Raw genomic sequence first — 24,903 nt, forward strand, 5'->3', positions numbered from 1 at the left:
ATTACTATATATTGCCTCCAATATCAGTGGCCGCAGTCTTCTAACTACTTGTCACTAGATAACATGAATGAGAGAGTGATATTTTGCTTAATGCTCGTTTGCATGCTTCCTGTGTGCACCTGATTGGCTTCTGTGGACAAGAACGCTGAAGTAGATAGACCTGATCCAGCATAGCTCTTCATGTGTTCTTATGATCACTCATAACATATGCCACTGAAATAAGAAAAGCAGTGCCTTTCTCACTTTTCCTTGTTTCATCTCAATAGTCACAAAACTACAGGTCATTATGAACCTGTCAAAACCAACAGCTTTCTTGTTAATGACCAGGGATATACAGTATGGTCTGGTCTTCTTCAAGTTTACGTAGATTATTGAACATGACTGCAGGTAATGTACACAAAAAGCTGGGCATTTTAAAATGTTTCTGTAAAGGGAATTAAGCATCCAACCTTCACTTGTAATAAAGGGAATATGGGACTAAATTACTTTTCATTCAAGAATTTAGCTCATACATCACAAAGTACAGTATGTACATTGTAAATAGGTATGAATTACAGACTTCTGCCTCCTCCCATCTGGGACCAAAAACATAAATCCTGTAGTTAGTATGGTAATCCTGAGAAGGAAACCATTACCCCCCCCCCCCCAAAAAAAAAACCCCTCTCACTCCTGGTGCTTGTAAAGGGGTAGCTAACTTAAGTACCATTGATGGCATTCTTTCACTGAAGTTGCAAACTGCCCTCCAGCAACAAAAAATACCAGTTCATCCAGAATACCAGTTCATCCACAAGAGCATTAAAATCCAGTATTGTTGAATGTTGACAAGGTCAACATTCAACTATACTGTAGATATATACTATACTACAGATCATGCACCATGACACATACAATGTTTGGCCTTAAATAAATCTCTCTTTCAACATCAACAGAATGAAACCTGTATTGTCAAAGGCTTTCATGACTGGAATTAGTGGGTTGTTGTAGGTTTTTCGAGCTATACATGGCCATATAGCACGAAAAACCTACAACTACCCAAAATGAAACCTGTTACAGAAGTGCAGGGCAGCAGCTGGAGGATGAAGTTTTCTTCAGAACCAGGACATCATGGTATGTTTTTCTAACTCTTCTATGTGGATATAAAATATCAGTTTTCTTGAATTCATTTTGACATGGATTTATTCGTAGGTACATGTTTCATTGACCACCCCCAAATAGAGATGACACATACACCAGATTGGGATGAAAACTGGCCACAACTTATTTATTGATTACAGGAACAAGGGTTGGCTGCCATGCATGGGTTCTGGATCACCCTTCGGGCTGCCTGCTGCTGACTGACACCAAATCCGTGCCAGGGTGCTGCCGGCACAATACCGGGCAAGCTAACATAGCACCCCCTGCTCCACCGGGCGCTCCCCTCTTCCAGTAAGGGGGTGTAAAACAGCTGGATCCAGGGCCCATGCCAACCGCCAACTGAAGTTGTGACATAAAGCAACATGAAAACTTACAAACAGTGAACCAAACTAACAAAATGCTGGGTGAGTGAGATGGGCACAAAAAACTGGCACTGAGCATGCCGAGCACGAGGCAGCCTGATAAAGGCTGCCCAGGAAGATTGCAGCCAGCACTCCAACCAATGAGGGGGCGGCCACGCAGGGGCTTCTGGGAGGGAGAAGTCCCTGCGCCCGCCATTTCATGACAGAGGGTGCCCACCACCGCAACGGCCCTGCTCGGTGAGTCGGGCAAGTCATTGCCCAACAAAACTTTGGGACTTTGCTTAAATTTCCTTCTTCTTCTTACAACCTTTCATTATCTCAAGTTCTTAAAAAAAAAATCATATTTTTGAATACCCTTTCCACAAAGTAAATAACCAGATTTTATCACACGATTCCTTGGGAAATTGACAGCAATCACTGTTAAGTACAGTGCCACATTCTGGTAACAGAATAAACAATCCTCTTTCCCAGCTGCCAGGCACCTGTTGATTTTGGGAGCAGAAGGATCCAGGCATTCAGTCATGCCATGCTGGAACTACAGTGCTAAACAGCCTCTATAGTTTCTTTCCAGTTGCCACAAAATCCAAAAAGTGTAAGCTTGTAGAAATTCCATGTCAGCCTGAGATAAATCTAGAAGTGGCTATGGTTGCTTTTTCCCTTGGCAAGAGACACAAGCAAGCTGTGTGAACATGGGATTATAAATGGAGTCATAATCCGAGGGGTTGGAATCACTGCCTGGTTGAAAAGAAGGTGCAATAAGCCTGAGACCCTGTGCCTACAGAAAATAAGGCACTGCAGCACTTTCAAGAATAAACACCGGTTAAGTGAAAATAGTACAGTTATGTGTAAACAGCCATTTCCAGTCAGACATTTGGCACCATACTGAATGTGAACTGGAGGAGCACAAAGGCTGGAATAAATTCTAAAAAAATAATTTAAAAAAGTCAGGACAATATTCAACTAGGGCTGGGTAACCACGGAAAAATTTGTTTCTAAACTCGATTTGTTTTTAGGGGTTTTTTGCGTTTCGTTTTTTAAAAGAATCCTGAAATTTCCCTTTAAAAAAGTTCGAAATATACAAAATTTTGTAAAATTATGAAACAATTACGAAACGATTTCGAAACAATTACGAATCGATTCGTTAATGGCGGACGCGATTGCGCAATATGCTAAAAAACCCTCCAAATGGGACAGGGGGAACTTCTGAAGCTTCCCTCTCCCTCTGTTGTTGACTGTTGGTGTGATAATTTTTTTTTTATCACTGATAAAACAAACAACAATCCTAAAATTTGCACCAGACATACGGAAATAATTACGAAACAATTACGAAATGATTTCGAAACAATTACAAAATAAATTGAAAAAATTCGTTTCGATTTTTAATTACTCCTGCATGGCTCAGTATCGGATCGTAAGCTAATTTAAATACGAATTAATAACGAATTACGAAATTAACGAACGAAACCGCCCAACCCTATATTCAACGTATGACGTGGTCTGCCTTTTCTGTAAAAAAAAAAATCCATTCCAAAACAAAGTTAAAACTTGTGTATCAGCTGCAAAAAGCCTAACTTGGCCATGGTAGTCCATGTCTTAGTTACATCCAGAATGGACTACTGTAATGGACTCTATGTGGGGCTGGCTTTGAAGACGGCTCAGAAACTGCACTTAGTGCAAATATTGGCAACAAGATTACTAGCTGAGGCTAGCTATAAGGAGCATACCACACCCCTATTAGAGCAGCTCCACTGGCTTCTGACAAGTTTCTGGGCCCAATTGAAAGAGCAGGTTATTACCTATAAAGCCTTATACACTTTGGGTCCAACCTATCTTCATCTCCGTGCATAAACAAGGTTTGGATTTTTTTTTCATTTACACTTATGTTCTACAGTTTATTCTTGTGTAGTTTTGCTCTATAGTCACTCCATGTGGTTCATTACAAGCATCACTGTCAACAGATTTTCTTTTCTTAATTAGAAACTTTTAGTGGCATTTACTGCAACTCAATCAACCAATTGTGCAAATTATAAAAGTTATAACAATACATACACTTGAATAGCACCCTAGAGGTGTCACATGTTTCATACGACACATCTAGGGAGTACAAGCAACACACTAGTTTGAAAAGCTCTGCTGTAAACCTTGTATTTTCCATTAGATACCTAAAGAATGTTAAAGATTATTTCCTTAACTTCATATGGACTTTAGCCTAGAATAATGGAAATACATTATTAGATGAGCTGCATAGCCCAATTCTCTGAACTGATGCAAGAACAAGAACTAGATAGTCACTGACAGATAACTTTTTCATTTTACTTTCTATTTCCTTAGCTCAATTAATATACAGCACCCTCTCATTTCACTCTCTGCACCTAATGATTTAATGCTGGAGAAAACCTGGTTGTTCTTACTTACTGATCATAACAGAGACAGTATTCACATTAGGGTTGAAAGAGCAGCGTCCCTTTCCAGATTCACATTTGGAATCTATCTTGAAAACTTGGTCCTGTAACACAGAAAGAAATGGTTGAAGGTGAATTTCAATTTCACTTGTTTGAATGGGATGGTGCCTGGTATGAAGAAATGGTCAAATTAATCAAGGAGTTTTCTTAGAGTTGGCAAAAGTAGACCTACATTCCACATATACAAAAGAAGTTTTGTTCAATCATAAAGGATAGTATGTTTACGTAATTTATCTTTATAATTTCCCTTTGTTGCTGAGACTAAGAAAATATCAGGGATGCCATTTCCTTCACTTTCTGAAATGTTTTGCCTCTTTGAATAATTACCTTTCTTCAGGTATTTTGCTGTGTGTGCAAATATGTCTTTGTTATTTGACCATATGAATTGTGCCTTGATTACCAGATCCCAATGCAAAAATCAAGATGTACTGATGTCCAATGCTGATGTTTAGGGATTTTTTTTTTCTGAGAAAGAAGATATCAGATATCGTCTTGGGACAGCCCTGGCTATTATTGTTGACAATGACTACAGATGTCTAAACAGAGCTTTCCAAATATTTCATGTTGGTGACACACATTTTAACTATTTTAACTGTTTATTTTAAATAATATTAACATTTAATTCTATTTTAGTGTTTGTATATTTTGGGGTTGTAAATTGTATAAAATTGGTTGTATTGGAAGCTGCTTTGAATCTTGTTGTAGATAGAAAAAGTGGGGTATAAATAAACATAATAATAATAATGTCAGGTTTTCCTTTATCCTTTTTCCTTTATCTAATTCTTTTTTCAAAAAAGTTCTCTAAAGTAATGGCCATACCCAAATCTTATGGAAGTGATATGTCATCTCAACAATGTATTGTAATGTAATATAGCTGAGTCATGCACTGCTAATGGACTTCTATTGGAAATGCTAAGTCATGCACTAACTGTATACAGGGAATCATTTGGGGAATGTGTTCTGGCCTAGTCCAGGTGATTGTGAATGATGCAATCCTGGGTTTGAGTTGAGTCAATGAGTTGGGAACCAATCGGTGATTGCTATGTGTAAATGGATTGTATATAAGGAAGTCATGTACAGTGTATATCTCTCCTTGTGCTGTGATGTTGTTCGTCGAAGGCTATATGTAATTAAAAGAACCTGTCTGCTAAGACAAGATATAACTGTGTGTTGTGGTAAGTCTGTACTATCATCTAGACTGGGGGGAAGACAGTGGTAAAACTGGCAATGGCCGGGGATGTGCTGTAAAAGGTTCCAGAGTGACTGCAGGCTGTGGAATCAGTTGACTGAAAATACTGTGCAGAAAGAAGCTACTGGAAAGTGCTGAAGTTGTGCAACTAATCTGCTGCTGAATTGTGAAGTTAATCTCAACAAATAATAATAATAATAATAATAATAATAATAATAATAATAATAATGTGAGGATATTCTAGGCCCCTGGGAAGAACCTGATATTTAGAGATGAAACGCAGACACTTGGACGTAATGTACATGTGTGCTGTGTTGTTATGTACATGCAAATATAATAAAAATAAAACAGCATCCTTTGTCACATGTTTGTTGCATCCAAAAACCTGTTCAAGAATTATAATGCATTTTTCCTTTCTCTAATTCTTTTTTCAAAAAAGTTCTCTAAAGTAATGGCCATACCCAAATCTTATGGAAGTGATATGTAAATGTGATTTAATATTTTAATATGTGTTTCCAAAATGATTTTAAGTTTTATTTTTTTGGGAAAAGTGGTCAATAACAAGGATACCAGCATGGGTAAAACCGTGTCCCCTGTCACAATTCTGCAATAATACATTCATTTAAATAATAACATTTCACTTATTCTAGCCCAGCTTCGAATTTTAAAAGTTTGCTGTCAATTGATATTCCGAGCAGTGTTTTCTGGCTCAACAAGATCCTGACCTCATAGGGTGGGGGAGAGAATGTATAATTATATAATCATTTCCTTTTCTTTCCTGTTTCACCTGCAAAAATATACAATTTCTTTGTAAAAAGGATGACATGCTGGAAAGCCAAATTAGAGACAGAATTACTATCTTGATAAAGAGCATAATTTCCCATTAATTTTGTAAATGGAATGCCAAGAAATAAATGCATTGTGTTTGGCTAATGTCTACACATCAATGAAATAGGTAAGAGAGGGAACTCACATTAAATCCCTATACTTGAATTGTCTTTGCTATTGTTGGTCTGCACAGTAAAACATGAAAATTGTAGTCAAATGTCTAATAGATTCCAGATAGCTGAGATAGCAGTTTATTTGATCAATTGATCTTAAGCATGCAGCTAAAGAGACAGCCTTGCTGAAGCCAATCTTTCTTTTGCCTAATCTTAAAATCCCGCAATTTTTTTCCTGAAAACTCATCCATGACATGTGCGTGGCAACAAACCTAAAAGCTTAAAACATTAAACTGGTTATTCTGCACATGAGTTTGCTGATGAATATTTCCAAGACTTGTTTTAAATGATTCCAGCCACGAAAGCCTTCGGCAATACATTTCCAGGGCTTGTTTGTAAAATGGGCCAGAATTTATCCTACACCATTAAAAGTACAGTGTTCCCTCACTACTTTGCAGTTCGTTTTTCACAGACTCACTGTTTCGCAGAGATCCTTTGGCTGGGCCGCCCGGGTGGGAGTGAGATCCAGCTGCCTACCCTGGATGGCGAGACATTACGTCCGTCATCTTCTGTAAAAAGCCTTGGTGTCTTATTGGACCCGCTGCTCACAATGGAGGCCCAGGTCTCTGCTGTGAGCAGATCTGCATTTTTCCATCTACGTCAGGCTAGGCGACTGGCTCCCTTCCTATCTAGGAACGACCTGGCTACGGTGATCCAGGCAACGGTCATCTCGAGGCTTGACTACTGTAACGCCCTCTACATTGGCCTTCCTTTGTCAATGATCCGGAAACTGAAGCTGGTGCAAAATGCGGCGGTTCATCTTCTCGCCGGAGTGCCAGCGAGGTGTCGTATCACCCCAATTCTACAACAGCTCCACTGGCTTCCGATTGAGTACCGGATCGCTTTCAAGGTGCTGGTACTAACCTTTAAGGCCTTACATGGTCTGGGGCCGGCGTACCTGAGGGCCCGCTTATCCCCCTAACAACCCCAGAGATTACTTCGGTCCGAAGACCAAAATTTGCTTGAAGTCCCCAACATCCGGACATACCATCTGTCCTCTACTAGGCAGAGAGCCTTCTCGATTGTGGCCCCTTATTTATGGAATGCCTTGCCAGTTGAAACCCGAACCATCTGAGAGCTACTTGCTTTTCAGAAAGCCTGTAAAACCTTTCTTTTCCAACAAGCTTTCGATGGGTGAATAACTCGGGACTATGTCTGTTCTCATTTTTATTGTATTTTAAAGTTGGTTGTATTGTTTTAATCTACTGCTGTAAACCGCTCCGAGCCAAATTTGGAGTGGTGGTATACAAGTCAAATAAATAAATAAATAAATAAATAATTTAAAAGAATGATATAATTTTAATTTTTTAAATCTCCCATTTGAACTCCATCTTTGTTTCTGACCATTTTTTAAAGAATGCTGAAGAAGATACTGAGTACTGAGTCACTGTGGCGTAGCGTGGTATGATGTTGGACTATGACTTCGTGAAACCAGGAACTGAACCCAGCTGAGGCATGGTAACCAAGCGAGTTACCTAATGCAAACCATACAATCTAAGAGTGAGCTTTCTCTGGAAAAGATCTTGCCAAGAGAGATGGGGAAAACAAATGGGAGACATTGCTTCATCATATCGAAGCCCAGAAGTAGATGAAAGGTCTTCTCTTCATCTCAACTGACACTAGCCTCCTGGACTTAAGTTTCTCCTACACTGCCATCCCCTTTCCTTTTGTGTCATGACTTTATATTGTAAGCCCATGAATAGGGAACTATTTTTCTTGTTATTATTCTTATAAAGCTTGTACAGTGATGATGCTACATAAATAGATGATAAGTTAACTGAGAAAGGAGTGAAAATAGTTGTAGGTGTTAAGGAAAAAGGGATCAACTTTAATTGCAGCATGAGGCAGGCCTGCGGGGATGAGGGCTTTTTCTGAACAGAGAGTCTCCTGAACAGAGAGCCTCCATGGGAGCCTGCTGTGCACGCGCACTCACTGCTGGCCATGCACATGCACTCCTTCCCTCCCCCCTCCCTCCCTGAGGCTTACGGTTGGACGTCTTTCTGAGGGGGGAGGGGAGGAGGGAGGGGAAGTGGGGTTTTTGGGGGGTTTTGTGAGTGGAAGACATAGCTTGCTTGAGATAGTGTCTAGTGTCCAAATTTGGTGCCAATTCCCCCAGTGGTTTTTGAGTTCTGATGGTATCACAAACGAACATTATATTTTTATTTATATAGATTACACTTCTTCTGATCTGAGGTATGGTGGGAGGGTTCTGGTTGATTGGTTTTATTAATGTAGCCCAGCATCATTATACTCAGGTCACATCAACTCAAACTCTGACTATGCGCCTACACAAAGCACTGATGGAAGGTGGTGAGCACTAGATATTGTGCAATATAGACATGTCCCTTTCCCACACAATCACTTTTGAATAGCAGGAAAATGTTTGTCTTGTAATGCTCTTAGTAAAGCTGCCACATAGGAAAATCTGATTAATAATTTTCTATATTGAACATGATCCTTGATTGGCTGTGCTAATGCACTGATGAAGAAAGAAGATGAAAATAAAAATGGTGCCAAAACACTAGATCAAAGGTCTCAACTAATGTAAATGTGTACAAGAATATTTTGTTCAGGGCTATTTTGTCCTTCAAAAAATGATCCCCCCGCCCAGAAACTTCCTGCTTCCAAACAAATAAAGCAAAAAACAAGCCGCTCAATGTGATGTCATAGTCAGTTCCAAAGAAAAACAATGCAAAACAAAGGGCTGTACAAATAACCAGCTATTGATAACACTTGGACTTTTTATTTCAGATTAGGACTAAAATGAAACAAAACATTTATTGCATTTAAGTGCGATAAAATTGGTTGGTAATCTGCATTCAGCATTGTGGCTGGAATTTAGGCAGTGTTTTCCACAAATTCAAAGTTGTGAACCCTATTTCCCAAAAGATTCAGAACTCTGGTTAGCTCCCAGAAAACCCAGCATGGATTCATTGACCTCAAACAATGGAGCCTTCTGAGTTAGTTTACACTGATATGTGTTTCTGGAAGAATGAGTTTCATGGGGATACATGCAACTTCACCCCTATACAATAAGCATCAATAACATGTAAATATGAACAGATTTTCACATTATTTACTTATTCTTAATCCTTTCAAATGCATTCTGTTATATGGCACAGGAAAGGAGTAACTGAGTAACACAAGCACAAAGCACTTTCAGACATAAAACCCAGAAATGTTTGTGTCAGTATGGTTTTGATACTTGATACTTGTACTCTACAATAATAATTTTCCAAAAACATATAATAAAGTTTTTTATGGTCATAAGATGTACCTCAGATCTTCGTCCCCTGTTGAGATATGCACATACAGGGCTGAATGCCCCACTCCCACACACATATAAATGAGTACGGTTGAAAGTCTGTATGACACGGACAAAATTGCCACAACCATGCTGCAAGAAAAACAAAAACAGATATTAATAAGCCTGAATAAGCAAATGCCAAAATGATATTTACTGGTGAACTTAACAACAACAGCAGCAACTTTATTTCTTACCCACCTCTCCTTGCGGTTCGAGGCAAATTATAACATAGCTAAAACCACATAATTATATAAAATGTACATATTAAAACATATTTATACAAAATAGATATATTAAAGTGCACAGAACAATGATTAAAATATCTACACAAATTTAAAATTCGTGATTTAAACTAGCTGGTTAGGCCTACAGGAAGAGATGGTCTTTAATTGTGTCTTAAATAAATTCCGACAGCAGGTCGTTCCAGTCTTGAGGCGGCTGCTGAAAAGGTTCTCTGGGTGAGGGTGCCAGTTGGTTGTGGCTGGGTGGAGTAGCGTCCCCCGCTCTCCCGCCCCCAGATTTACATGTTCCAGTCAGATTGTATGAGAGAAGGCAATCCTGTAGGTAACCTGAACCCAAACCATGTGGGGCTTTAAAGGTCAAAATCAACACTTTGTACTTTGCCTGGAAACTAATTAGCAGCCAGTTGAGTAATTTTAGAATGGGTGTAATATGCTCACTCCTGGATGTTCCTGTAACCAGTCTTGCTGCCATATTTTGAACCAACTGAAGTTTCTGAACTTGGTACAAAGATATAAAGCACACTGCAGAAGTCCAACCTTGAGGTTACCAGCACATGCATTACTATTGCTAAGGTTCTTCAAATTTAGAAGGAGGTACAGCTGCCATATCAGCAAAGCTGGTAGTAAGTAGTTGCAAGGAGGTGATCAGAGTGGAGAGAAAGTACATGCTGCTGTCGTGTGACAGGAGAGTAGAGGAAGATTTATTGTTTATTTCTCTGAATTCTGCCACCAACTGGCATAGTGGAGGCCAATTGTTATATGTAATCTATGCTAACTGCCACCAACGTGAGATATGAGGTATTACTGTGAGATATGGCAATACAGACGCAGAATGGATGGAGATGAGACTGTCTCCAAGAAAAGATAACTGGTTTATTGAGTACAAAGCGTGTGGTTACAAGTTGAAACTTAATTTATAGAACTTTGAATAATACTTGGTTAGTTAAACATTTCACTCTTCCAGGTTACACAGTATCTCACTGAGGTGAAGCTCTTATTACTAAACAATGTTTCAGTACAAGAATATCTTTCCTATTTGATCTTTCCTTGATCAAATAAATTAACAAGCTTATTCTTTAGCCTTTCCCTTGACTAAAGAAAACTGGCTATGTTTCTCCTTTCAGCCTCCTTAGACTGAGAAACCTCCAGTAGCTATTCAGGCTTCCCAAAGCCACAATTCTTTGCTTCACACTTCACTCTCCCACTCTTCACTTCCACTCTTTTACTCCTCTCAGATACAAAATCAACTCCTAACTGACTCTCCAACTGTCTGTTTTCAAAACTCTCTCCAACTGGCTCCTCCCACTCCTCCTTCTACCAGCTTGCCTTGGTCTCCATGGCAACGCTGACTGAGGTTCTCTGAAATAGGCTGCTCCAGTGTTACTGTAGCTAACCCAAACACATATATATACAGTTTAAAACATGCAAAGTATTAATAACTTCTGCACAGTAGTCCTGACTGTTGCATCTATCTGGCTGACATTTGGATCCAGGAACATGCCCAAGCTTCGAACCATCTTTGAGGGGTGTGTAACCCCATCCAAAACTGATTGCCATACCTCCATCACCAGATTAGGACCTCTTTTCTGCAAAATCTAGAGCTGAAACAAAATTCTTCCAAGCCATCTCAGTTTGGAAGCAAAGCATTCTTTCGGTATATGCTTTACTAGTTATTCGTTTTCTTTATAGTAATTTTCTTTTTAAAAAATCAAATGAGACAATTTTAAAGCTGTATTTCTTTTATTTATTATTTATCTATTTGCTAGCCTTGGGTAACCACGGAAAAATTTGGTTCTAAACTCGTTTTGTTTTTAGGGGGCCCTTGCGTTTCGTTTTTTTTTAATAATTCCGAAATTTTCCTTTTAAAAATTTCGAAATATACAAAATTTTGTATAATTTCGAATCGATTCATTAATGGCGGACGCGATTGCGCAATATGATAAAAAAAAAAAACCTCCAAATGGGACCCTCTGTTGTTGACTGTTGGTGTGATAAAACAAACAACAACTATAAAACTTGCACCAGACATGCGAAAATAATTACAAAATAATTACGAAATAAATTGAAAAAATTGTTTCGAATCTAATTTACTCCTCACACTATTCCTGCATGGCTCAATATTGGATCGTAAACTAATTTAAATACGAATTAATAACGAATTACGAAATTAACGAACGAAACCGCCCAAGCCTACTATTTACAACATTTTACCCTTTACAAACTACCAGGATCAAAGAAAAGTGAGGAGGAGATCAACTTAGAAACAAATCCCACATATTCCAGGTTACTGCATCTTCATCACCAAAATTGGCCCCCTCTTACCTTTAAACTGATTACACTAAATGACATGTAACAAATTAAAAATGTAAGAAAACAATGTTTTGCATAGTAAGGGACAATACTGATCTGTAGTAGGCGTGATATATTACACTGCTGAAGTTGCCTGTGAAAAGAAGCTAACACCATGCTACCATTTTTAATCTAAATTAATTAAACAAAAAACACTGTAATTCATTACTGGTGACATCTTAATAAAAACACTACACTCTTATGCTTTGCAAGTGCAGTATTTAATTCCCTTGAGAAAGTTTGATAAAAAATATGAGGAGATTGCCAAGGTATTTAATATTTGCACTCCTCTTAATTACATATCCATACCCAAATGAATTCTTCTTATAGTATAACACAATACCACCAGTATTTAATTAAGATTAGATGCAGTTTACCTTATTCAAATATTGGCAAACCAAGATAACAGGATTAGGCCAGAGCCATGGGAGAAAAGGTGAAATCATTCGTTATTGCTCTTATTTCTAAGATAATTTCCTAACGGTCTTTCCACAAAGTGCCCAAGGTGATGCTGAATGTATTCAAATCATAACAATTAAACAAGTGATTGGTTTGTTTGACCAAGAATCACTTTGAGGCTTAGATTTTAGTAGGTAATTGGATCAACAGATGTTTTCTTTGTAGGGCTTTGGTTTCACCTTCAATAATTGCTGTGCCTCATTTACCTGCTTTAAGGAAGTTCTGCTCTTTTTCAGGCATCTGTTTAAAATGTGGCTTTATTGAACCAATAAAAGACACTTTATGATCAAGCAGTAAGTGCTGTTGGAATGTATGGGATTATTTTTCCATACAAAAGGCAGCATATACCGTCTGGGATTGTGTCCAGACCCTTCTATTAGCATGAGCTCAGCAGTCTGCTATATATTCTCTAGGAAATATACCGACCAAGTGTTATTAATGATATCCATCACTAGCAACAAGGTAATAAAAAATAGGTTTTGTTATGCACATTTTTTTAAAGATAAAATTTCCTGAACATAAGCAATGTTCTCATTTTTCCAGACAGTGCTAAAGGGGCCTAGGCTGTGTAAATATCTTGTTTGCTTCAGAAATTTTGTAGGATTGTTCAGCTAGCCCAGCACTAGAAGAAAAATACACTTCTTCCACATTGCTTTTGGCTGCACCCGAGGTGCTCTGTCTCTGTGGCCAAATATTTAATTAGAAGGAAAAATAAAATACTTACTGTAGGATCCTTTCCAGCCATTTTGCACTCGTCAACTTTGGTTGTTGATGCTGGCCAGAAGATCTGTGTAGAAAGGGGAAAAATATAGTTTAACTGGATTATATGATATTGAATGCACAGATGCCGGATGGAGTGGCAGGAATGGTTATTTCCGTCTTGTTCCAGCTATTACAATGCCATCTGGGAGAATCCAAACTTGCAATAGAAATAATTTTTGCAGGGTCTGTTTTGTTAGCAAAAGTTTTTCTCAACAAGGAAACCAATCCAGGAAGGGAGCTTCCACCTACTATGCTGGCATGGGGGGTTATTTTTTAAAAAAGCATACCCCAGATATATAATTGAAACACGACGATTCTAAACGTTGATATTGTTAAAAATGGCACTTTAAATGGCTGTATTTGTCAATTTGGGGTTGCCTCTGAAGACTGCCCGGAAGCTCCAACTAGTCCAACGAGCGGCAGTCAGAATACTAACACGAGCAGGGTATAGGGAGCATACTACTCCTCTGTTGCACCAGCTCCACTGGCTGCCAATTAGCTTCCGAGCACAATTCAAAGTGCTGGTGTTAACCTATAAAGCCCTAAATGACTCCGGCCCAACTTACCTGTCCGAATGTATTCTCCCCTATGAACCATCTAGATCAGGGGTCCTCAAACTAAGGCCTGGGGGCCGGATGCTGGCCCTCCAAGGTCATTTACCCGGCCCTCGCTCATGGTCAAGCTAAGTCTGAAACGACTTGAAAGCACACAACAGCAACAACAATCCTCTCTCATCAGCCAAAAGCAGGTCCACATTTCCCACTGAAATACTAATAAGTTTATATTTGGTAAAACTGTTCTTCATTTTAATTATTATATTGTTTTAAAGTGATTTTTGCAGTACAAATAAAATATGTGCAGTGTGCAAAGAAATTAATTCATTTTTTTCAAGTTATACTCCGGCCCTCCAACAGTTTGAGGGACTGTGACCTGGCCCTCTGTTTAAAAAGTTTGTGGACCCCTGATCTAGATTGTTAAGATCGTCTGGAGGGGCCCTGCTCTTGGTCCCACTGGCCTCACAAGCGTGTCTGGTGGGGATGAGGGACAGGGCCTTCTCGGTGGTGGCCCCTCGGCTCTGGAACTCTCTCCCACTGGAGATCAGAGCTGCCTCCTCTATCTTGACGTTCAGAAAACAGGTGAAAACTTGGCTCTGGAAATTGGCATTCGACGAGTGAGTCAATATTCTGTGACATGGATGGATGATGACGAATGACGAACAACGATTTTATTGTGACGACTGGCCATTGTAATTATTTGACTGCATTGCTATTTTAATGTTTTAGCTTAATATGTAATATCATGTTTTTTAATGACTGTTTGTGATATTACTGTTGGAAACTGGCCTGAGTCCCTCGACAGAGGTGAGAAGACCGGTATACAAAACTGCTAAATAAATTTATGATTGGAGCATGCCCTTGCAAACTGGACCAATAATACACTTTGTAGAGCTCCCATCCTAACTGTTATCCTTATTATTCTAGATTGCTGTATTAAGGATTCCCCTCATGTCATCACTCTTCACAAACTCACCTGAAAGCAAAGTGCTGTTAAATGGTGGAAGCAGTTGATACTGTTAGATAGAAAGGCACAGAATTTCTAGTCATTGAACATATGGAATATTAATAGCAGCTCAGTAATAACTGTGAATGTCATGATGCAATATCTAAGAGAATGTGGTAATGACTGAGCCATAACCATGTAAGGTGTATTGCAAAGGGGTTGCATCAGCCAGTGTCCCTTATGATGATTATTTTATTTACCTCATTTGTATACCTCTCTTCTCAGCCCTCAGGCGACTCAAAGCGGTTAACAACAGCAAAATTCAATGCAAAAACATCACAAAACGAATATGGGACAGTTAAAAACAGTAGCATCATCAACAATTAAACATCAATATAACAATCATTAGCGTCTCATCAGTAAAATCAGAATCCAATCTCATCATCCATTATTCCGTATTCCTATATTCAATTACAGTGTTTAATCGAATGCTTGTTCAAACAGCCAGGTCTTCACTTTCCTCCGAAACGTCAACAGGGTGGGGGCCGATCTGATATCTGTAGGAAGGGCGCTCCACAGCCGAGGGGCCACCACTGGGAAGACCCTGTCTCTCGTCCCCGCCAGGCGCGCCTGTGATGCAGGCGGGAGCGAGAGCAGGGCCTCCCCAGATGATCTTAATATCTTAGTTGGTTCATAGGAGGAGATGCGTTCGGAGAGGTAAGTAGGGCCAGAACCGTTTAGGGCTTTGTAGGCTAACGCCAGCACTTTAAATTGTCCCCGGTAGCAAACTGGCAGCCAGTGGAGCTGGCGCAACAGAGCAGTTGTAGGCCCCCTGAGTGCCACTCCTGTTAGCAACCTGGCTGCCGAACGCTGGACCATTTGAAGCTTCTGAGCAGTCTTCAAAGGCAACCCCACACAGAGAGTGTTGCAGTAGTCTATACAGGATGTAACCAGAGCGTGGACTACCGTGGCCAAGTCAGACTTCCCAAGGTACAGGCGCAGCTGGTGCACAGGTTTTAACTGTGCGAATGCTCCCCTGGTCACCGCTGAAACCTGAGGTTTCAGGCTCAGCGATGAGTCCAAGATCACACCCAAGCTGCGAACCTGCGTCTTCAGGGGGAGTGTAACCCCATCCAACACAGGCTGTAACCCTATGCCCTGTTTGGCCTTGTGACTGACCAGGAGTACCTCTGTCTTGCCTGGATTCAATTTCAATTTGTTCGCCCTCATCCAGACCGTTACAGCGGCCAAGCACCGGTTCAGGACCTGAACAGCCTCCTTAGTAGCAGGTGGAAAGGAGTGACAGAGTTGGACATCATCCGCGTACAGATGACATCGTATCCCGAAACTCCGGATGATCTCCCCCAGTGGCTTCATGTAGATGTTAAACAACATGGGAGACAATATTGATCTATCAGCAGGTGGCTATAAAAGAGGAATGAAAGGTTCCATCTTTTTCTCTTCTGCATGACTCATTGTGAATATCTGTCTATGCTGTATGTGACTATCTGAGAATCTGACCATTTGTAGGTACAAGCCTGAAAGTGGATCTGCGTATCCTGGTTGTACATTTGTAAATACTGCAATGATGAAGATTAAAGCCTCCATATATTTTGGATGAAAACCTGAATTGTTGAGTTTACTAAACAGTGCGTAGATAAGGTCAGAAGCTTGCAGTTGGACTTTGCTGATAGATGGGCTGAAGCATGTGCTAGTGTTCCTGTTGACATCAAAAATGTTTGGAAGTGATTTTACAGAAGACCTTTTCATGGTTAGTGTTGGAATCTTCAGAATCTACTTAGAATGGAGGTTTGGGGATGTTATCAGACAAAAGACCTTGCCCCATATCCACATGAACCTAACTCTCTTGTTGCCATAGAGGCCCTCTGAAAAACTTAATAGTCTCTGTTCTTTTCATCATATAATGTAATGGTGCACCCAGCCAATGCGGCAAAGATTAGGATTTGTGTGTGTGTGTGTGTGTGTGTCAGGAGCAACTTGAGAAACTGCAAGTTGCTTTTGGTGTGAGAGAATTGGCCGTCTGCAAGGATGTTGTCCAGGGGATGCCCAGATGTTTTTGATGTTTTACCATCCTTGTGGGAGGCTTCTCTCATGTCCCTGCATGGGATGCTGGAGCTGACAGAGGGAGCTAATTCACGCTCTCCCCAGATTTGAACCTCCGACCTATCGGTCTTCACTCCTGCCAGCACATTGCGCCATTGGGGGTTCCATTAGGAAAATATGAGTTGGACTATTTATTTCCTACCACTTTCCTATTTGTACAAAAAAGATGTCAGAGTAATAGAAAATCATGGACCTCCCTTTTGATGGCCTAAGCCTTCTTGGGAAAATTGACCTCCCAGTTTGAAAATTTCTGAAATGTATGAAGCTGACCTCTGACCATTGGACTGTTGCAAATTGAACTGAAATCCACAATCTGACTATTTTTTAGAAGATCTCCCTCACCCATTGTTTTTGTTCATTTCATTAAAAGTCTGTTGGAAGTATTAACATCTTATCAAGAAGGCTTGGGTCAAAGGAGTTCTTTTTGGATGCCAAATCTGAAATGCAGGATGTTTCAGAAGAAAATATGCTGTTCAGTTTCCAGCTGAAGTTCGCCCAAGAGGTTTAGATAATATCTAGATAAACATCTCAGCTTCAGAAGAATCCTCATTAAGTACACACCCAGATTCAGAACAATGTACAAGTCATTTCTAGCAGTCTCCATTTTAAACAAGTAGTGGAGAAATATATTTTCAAGTTGCTATAATGTCAAATTGGCCCCTTATGCCCCTAAGAAAGCTTGTGTTCAATAGGTAACCTGTAAAACAATGAATACATTCTAAAAATATGTCTTAAAGTTTAATAAGTTAAGACTACTATCATGCTTTCTGACAGTTCAGTGTGCTTCGCATACATCAGTTCAGCATTTTTTTAAAAAAAATCTGCACTCATAACACAACCTTTAAAGACATGCACACGTATTATTCCCATATTACAACTTCTGCATGCACATATACACAAGTGGACATGCTAAGGCTGAGATCATAATTATGAAACCCTTGCTATGTCTACTTGGGCAGAAGTTCCACTGGGGATATAATCACACTGACTACTTAAGATCCGTCCCGTGGCATCTAAATGCTGCAGGAGGTTGATCTGTTTTAACCTGGGGGGAAGGCTTTCTTAACATGGCTTTCCCCAATATTAAGGTACTTTGGCAAAAAAATCCAAATCCTGAACCAAGATTTAGATTCTCCACCACTGTGTTGAACAGCCACAGTACCCCCCACTACCCAGGCCTGTAGCGAGGGGGTGGTTTTAGGGGTTCAACCCCCCCCCCCCCGAAATGTTTCAGATTTTTTAAAAAATCTGTTTTACTCATGAATTTTGACTGGTTAACCCAATACCCCTGCTGCTAAGTCTATGAGATGCAAAAAATTAAGAGTCCCTCCAGAACTGCAAGCACGATCTCAGGCAAATATTGACAATTTATTCACACTGTCATTACTTGCAGCAATAGCCAATGCAGTGAAGCAACCAAGTTGGGGGTGTGTGTGTTGAATGTTCTCATTAAGGAGGCCAGACTTGGTGGAGGTGGTTGACAGGGGCGGAGCTGCAGGCTATGGAAGGCTGCTCTGCCCTCTGCTGTGCTCTTTTCTTCAGCGTGAGCTAAGAGGCAGGTTTCAACCCCCCCGCTAAATTTTCAAACTCCCCCCCCCCAAATTTCAACCCCTCCCGAAATTTTTTTCTGGCTACGGCCCTGGTGCCACTATCTTATCCTGGGCTATCTGGCTTTCACCACTCAGACTGCAGCACCACTAAGGAGTCTTTACTAGGCCTGGGTAACAACGGAAAAATTTGTTTCTAAAATCGATTTGTATTTGGGGTTTTTTTTGTTTCGATATTTAAAATAATTACAAAATTTTCCCTTAAAAAAGTTCGGTATTTACGAAATTTCATAAATGTGAAAAAAATTACAAAACATTAACGAATCGATTTCCGAAACAATAACGAATCGATTCGTTAATGGCGGACGCGACCGCGAAATACGCTAAAAAACCTCCAAAAACTTCTGAAGCTTCCCTCTCCCTCTGTTCTTGACTGTTGGTGTGATATTATAATTTTTTTTCACTAATTAAACAAAAAACTTGCCCCAGACATGCGGAAATAATAACGAAACAACCTCAGAACAATAACGAAACGAATACAATAACGAAATACGAAGCATTTACAGAACGTGTTTAAAAATTCGTTTTTTAAAAAAATTGCTTCAGAATGGTTCGTTATCGTTTTGTAATTGAAAAAAATAACGAATTATTAACGAATTACGAATTAACAAAACGAAACCGCCCAGCCCTAGTCTTTACCCTTTCCCCTCTCAGTCAGTTTAGTGAGCAGTGAACTGGCTCACGTCAGCCAGTGTGCTCAAAGGCTGACATAGGTGTAAATACCTCCCAACCTCACAATGTTCTTGTCGCGACCTTTGCGCTATGGGTCCCTTTCACTTTTATGACAGCATGCCAGCAGTAAAGTAACATCAGGGTCCAATATTATCTTCCTCTCCTCCTCATTATTCCCAAAATGGATTTTACCTTCTATTTTATATCCTAATCTATCTAAATGCTGAAATTGTGCAATTGTGCTAAGTATAAAAATAATAATAAAGAAACAGGAGTAGTGTGGGAACATGGGATTATGATGGGCCGGAGGTTTAGCAGTGCCGTAGGTTTAGCACAGCTGGTAAATCACCAGCAACTATAAGATCAACCGAAAGGTTGCAAGTTCAAAGCCCCGGGTCGGTGTGAGCAGCCGACTGTCAGCCCTGCTCACTGTTTACCTAAGCCAGGGATCCTCAAACTTTTTAAACAGAGGGCCAGGTCACAATCTCTCAAACTGTTGGAGGGCCCGATTATAATTTGAAAAAAACATGAATGAATTTCCTATGCACATTGCATATACTTTATTCGTAGTGCAAAAAACACACAAAACCAATACAGTAATTAAAATAAAGAAATTTTTTAACAAATATAAACTTATTAGTATTTCAGTGGGAAGTGAGGGCCTGCTTTTGGCTGATGAGATAGGATTATTGTTGTTGTTGTGTGCTTTCAAGTCATTTCAGACTTAGGTTGACCCTGAGCGAGGGCCGGGTAAATGACCTTGAAGGGCCGTATCTGGCCCTCGGGCCTTAGTTTGAGGACCCCTGCCTAAGCAGTTTGAAAACAGCTTTAGCTGTAATTAGAGAAATTAGGTACCGCTAAAAGCAGGGGAGGTGTTTTACAACACCATAAAGAAAGAAGATCAGAAAATGTTGGCTGACCAAAAGGAATCAGGAAGTCCTGATGGCTCTTCGTCATAGAAGATTGGAGTGACAGCACCTCCTGTGGCTGGACTCGAGCCCAACCTTTCATGGCATCAAAACTAGGCCTGGGTAACAACGCAAAAATTTGTTTCTAAAATCGATTTGTATTTGGGGGGTTTTTTTGTTTCGATATTTAAAATAATTACAAAATTTTCCCTTAAAAAAGTTCGGTATTTACGAAATTTCGTTAATATTTACAAAACATTTTGTAAAGATGGCGCCCTTTTTTTTCAATATTTTTTCAATATTTTTTAAATTTAATTATTAATTTAGTAGAATAGGGAGGAGAAATTATTATTAAGGAGGGAAGGCAGGCACTCACTCTGGCGGGCCCTCAAGCGCTGCCGCCGAGTCGGGCCCGGCTCCTCCGAAGCAATGCGAAATTGGGAGAAGGGCTCCCCAAAGGCCATCTAGCCCAGCCCTCCGCTAAGGAATTGGAAGAACGAAGCACAGCCCTCCGCTAAGGAATTGGGAGAATGAAGCACACCCACCGCAAAGGTGAGGAAGGAGGGACGGGCCGCCTTCCCGCTGAGGGTCGCTCGCCCTCTCGCTCGCCCTCTCGCTCGCTTGCTCAGCCGGCGCCTTCCCCGCCCTCTCCTCCTCCTCCTCCTCCTCCTCCTCTTTCAGGCTCTGCCTCTGACTGGCTAAGGAGAGGAGAGAGAGGAGAGCTCCCAGCAAGCATCTAGCCAGGCCATCTTACGTATTTCCGAAATGGACAGAAATACAAAATTTTTTGGCGCCTGCCGTTTCGATATTTAAAAACACTTCCGGGTTTAAAAATAAGTTTTGTAATCGTTTTGTAATTGCTAAAATTAACGAATATTTAACGAATTACAAAATTAACGAACGAAACCGCCCAGGCCTAATCAAAACAACACAACTCCTTTCCGTTTTGTCTGTCTGTGTACTGTCTATAAAAAGTGGCATTGAAAGTTTGGGGTGTATATGTACTGTGAGTCCCCTTTGGGGTGAGAAGGGCAGAATATAAATAAAGTATTATTATTATTATTATTATTATTATTATTATTATGGTGTGAAGAAATACAATAGTGGGACCATGAATTGTTGAATCAGACTAATTGTACTAATAAAGAGAGGTGTGATATCAAAGGTTTGGTCCCAAACCTAAACGGTTTGGGACCAGCCTACCTGCGTGACCGCATCTCCGTTTATGAACCCACGCGTTCTCTTCGCTCATCCGGAGAGACCCTGCTTGCGATTCCACCTGTGTCACAGGCGAGTTTGGTGGGGACGCGGGACAGGGCCTTTTCTGTGGTAGCCCCCCGACTTTGGAACACCCTCCCCAAAGACATCAGACAAGTCCCTACATTGGCAGTCTTTAGGAAGAGCTTGAAGACCTGGCTGTTCCGATGTGCCTTTCCAGAATAGGAAAACTCCAGCAATATGTCCCAGAAGCACTTTATCAGAGTTTTAAGATTGCCTGCACACTGCACTTACCCTAAATTCCGACATACCACCTGTCACTCCCAGCACTTTTTAACATGTACCCATCACATTTGGCCCGGCCCTAGTTTTATTGTGTTATGGTGTATTGTTTTTTGTTGTTTCGTTATTGCTTTAATGTTTTGATTTGCTTTAAGTTGTGGATTTGTTATGCTGTTGTTTTATTGAGGCCTTGGCCTTTGTAAGCCGCATCAAATCCTTCGGGAGATGCTAGCGGGGTACAAATAAAGTTAATAATAAATAATAAATAATAATAAAGGTGTTCAACCCAGTATGTATGTACCCACTATCAATTTTAAAGTGATTGCAGTGGGATAGTGGGTTTATGTGATAAAAGTATCTACACTGAAAACTGTATATTGCTTCAACACATGGTTTTGCTAATATTATCTAAAAACCCGAAACTGATTAGTGAAATATGGACCTGAAGTAAACAGACTATTTCATTGACTGAAAAAACATGCAGTAAAACCATTCTAGTTGATTCCCAAATCACTTTGTAAACTTACACTCAGAGGCTCCTGGCTTATATTATTGATATTCAAAGAGAGAATGTGATCTTTGCTGCCAACATAGATCTGGTCCTGATCTTCATCCATCACTAATATCCTGTAGTCTAAGGGGTGATGGGAAAGAGCATAAAACTGAGAGGTCTTGGTTTCTTGCAGTTCTGGAAGAGAAAAAAAGAAACCACAGATTAATTTGCTTTCCTTGGTTGAACAACCACATTTTGGTAAAAGATGTATGCCACCAATAAAACTGCCAAGATTTAACAGGACCATCCCCTATTTAAGCATGAATGAAATAGTTTTCCTGTCAAAAACTGAGTGCATTGCCATTATACGTTAGTAACGAACCATCATCATAAAGCATCTAGAATTGCTTTATCAATTCCTCCAAAGAACGTTGTTGGCTTAATGAAAATTATTATTTACATCTGTGTTTTTTCAAGCACATCATATATTAAAATAATCAATGAGAACATACTACGGTAATGCTGGCCAAGATAATTTCTTTTTTTTAAAAAAAAATAGGGAAATACATTTCATTTGGCATTGCTAAGATGTGAATTAGCTAGAAATGATGATAGTTTTTCCTAATTATATCACAGAGTAATTATTCTAATTCTCTAAACTAATTTTAATGATTCATTAGTTTATAATAGTGTTTTGCTTGCAAATCCTTTATTCTGGGAAAATAGATTGTTTTTTAAAAGGGTTGCTCTGGCATAATGTCTATCCAATTACTTTGGAACTATGTTCTGATGCTCTAACATTAGGATGTATCAGTTAGTGTTATTAATATTGCTAGAGAACTGAATACTGCCACTTGATATAGTATGGCAATTTAGAGGAGGAACCAAAGTGCTCTATATAATGGAAACATGAAGGAGATTGGACTCAGAAATACCCTACAGCAGTGTTTCTCAACCTGGGGGTCGGGACCCCTGAGGGGGTCACGAGGGGGTGTTGGAGGGGTCGCCAAAGACTATCAGAAAACAGTATTTTCTGTTGGTCATGGGGGTTCTGTGTGGGAAGTTTGGTCCAATTCCATCGTTGGTGGGGTTCAGAATGTTCTCTGGTTGTAGGTGAACTATAAATCCCAGCAATTACAACTCCCAAATGTCAAGGTCTATTTCCCCCAAACTCTACCAGTGTTCACATTTGGGCATATTGAGAATTCGTGCCAAGGTTGGTCCAGATCCATCATTGTTTGAGTCCACAGTGCTCTCCAGATATAGGTGAACTACAACTCCCAAACTCAAGGTCAATGCCCACCAAAACCTTCCAGTATTTTCTGTTGGTCACAGGAGTTCTGTGTGCCACGTTTAGTTTAATTCCATCGCTGATGGAGTTCAGAATGCTCTTTGATTGTAGGTGAACTATAAATCACAGCAACTACAACTCCCAAATGAGAAAATCAATTCCTCCCCCCCCCCCCCCACCTCACCAGTATTAAAATTTGGGTGTATTTGATATTTGTGCCAAATTTGGCCCAGTGAATGAAAATACATCTTGCATATCAGATATTTACATTATGATTCATAACAGTAGCAAAATTGCTGTAATGAAGTAGTAACGGAAAAAAACTTTATGGTTGGGGGTCACCACACCATGAGGAACTGTGTTAAGGGGTCACGGCATTCGGAAGGTTGAGAAACACTGCCCTACAGCAATAGCACACTGGAGAAAAGAAATATCTCCACTGTACCATGTTTGCCATCCCAGAGTAGATAGGTTTCCTGTTGCCGCTCTTCATACATATAGCTCCTAAGTATCCCCTCAACAGAGCGGAGCTAAGCGGGCATCAGGGTTCACTAGGGAGCTGGCTGTGGTGAAACGAATGGGATAGAGGCCAGAACTGGTCGAACTGGGAGGGTTTGACCAAATATGCACTAGAGCTTATTAGAACGTCTACGCCATGGTAGTACTGGCAGCAAATAAATCTTTCTTCCCTATGTATTTATTTATTTACTATATTTCTATACTGCCCTTCTCAGCCCGAAGGCGACTCAGGGTGGTTTACAAAACCGGCACAATTCGATGCCACAATAATACAAGGGGTATTTTTAAGTAAGGTCCATTTGAACATAAGTACACAATGAAAGTTTATTTCAAAAAAGTAAATTTATTTTCAGAAAGTACATACTTCACTCTGTTTTTTGACATAGTTGCCAAGTTTGTTCAAACACTTATCATACCTCTGAACCAATTTTAAAATACCCTCTTCATAAAAACTTGCCGCCTGCTGCGGTAACCAAGAGTTCACTGTAATCAAAGAAGAGGGACCGGAGCGGTCCTCATCATGGACGTTGTCACGGCCATCTTTGAATTGTCGTACCTACTTACGCACTTTGCTTTCACTCATAACAGTATCACTGTACACTTCACAGATCTGTCAATGAATTTCTGCAGCAGGCAGGTTCCTTGCTGACAAAAACCGTATCACTGAGTGAACCTCACATGCGGAGGGTGAGTTGATAGTCTTAAACATTTTTAAAGCACAGAACAGAACCGTACAGGTTAGATAAAGAGCAGAAACTGAGCACAGTTGTTCCCAAGGCATGCCGGTACACGACGCACGCGCTCATTGCAGTATGCGTGCGAACTACTAGTGTCTACAACAAAACAGACCTTACTTAAAAAATACCCCTCGTATAAACAGTTAAAAGCATATAAACATCAAAATTCCACAAACAATAAAATCAATAACACATAAAACATAAATCCTCCGTATATAATTTCCAGAATCTTTATCCTATTGCAAATGTCCAGCCGTTCCGAGGTCAAGTAATTATTTACTACAT

The 24,903-nt window shown here is 40.0% G+C and overlaps 1 protein-coding gene across 1 annotated transcript in view; it reads right to left on the reverse strand.

Moving 5' to 3' along the window:
• Positions 1–24,903, reverse strand: part of SEMA3C (semaphorin 3C) — a 206,889-nt gene that overhangs the window by 65,900 nt on the left and 116,086 nt on the right. Inside the window, exons 3-6 of the mRNA XM_060778301.2 lie at positions 22,106–22,266; positions 13,230–13,292; positions 9,426–9,545; positions 3,912–4,002 (exon numbers count right to left, since the gene is read on the reverse strand). Of these exons, the coding sequence (XP_060634284.2) occupies positions 3,912–4,002; positions 9,426–9,545; positions 13,230–13,292; positions 22,106–22,266 (435 nt within the window). The remainder of the gene's footprint in view (positions 1–3,911; positions 4,003–9,425; positions 9,546–13,229; positions 13,293–22,105; positions 22,267–24,903) is intronic.

Source organism: Anolis sagrei, chromosome 5 (assembly GCF_037176765.1).
Source record: "Anolis sagrei isolate rAnoSag1 chromosome 5, rAnoSag1.mat, whole genome shotgun sequence".
In the NCBI taxonomy this organism is placed as follows: Eukaryota; Metazoa; Chordata; class Lepidosauria; order Squamata; family Dactyloidae; genus Anolis; species Anolis sagrei.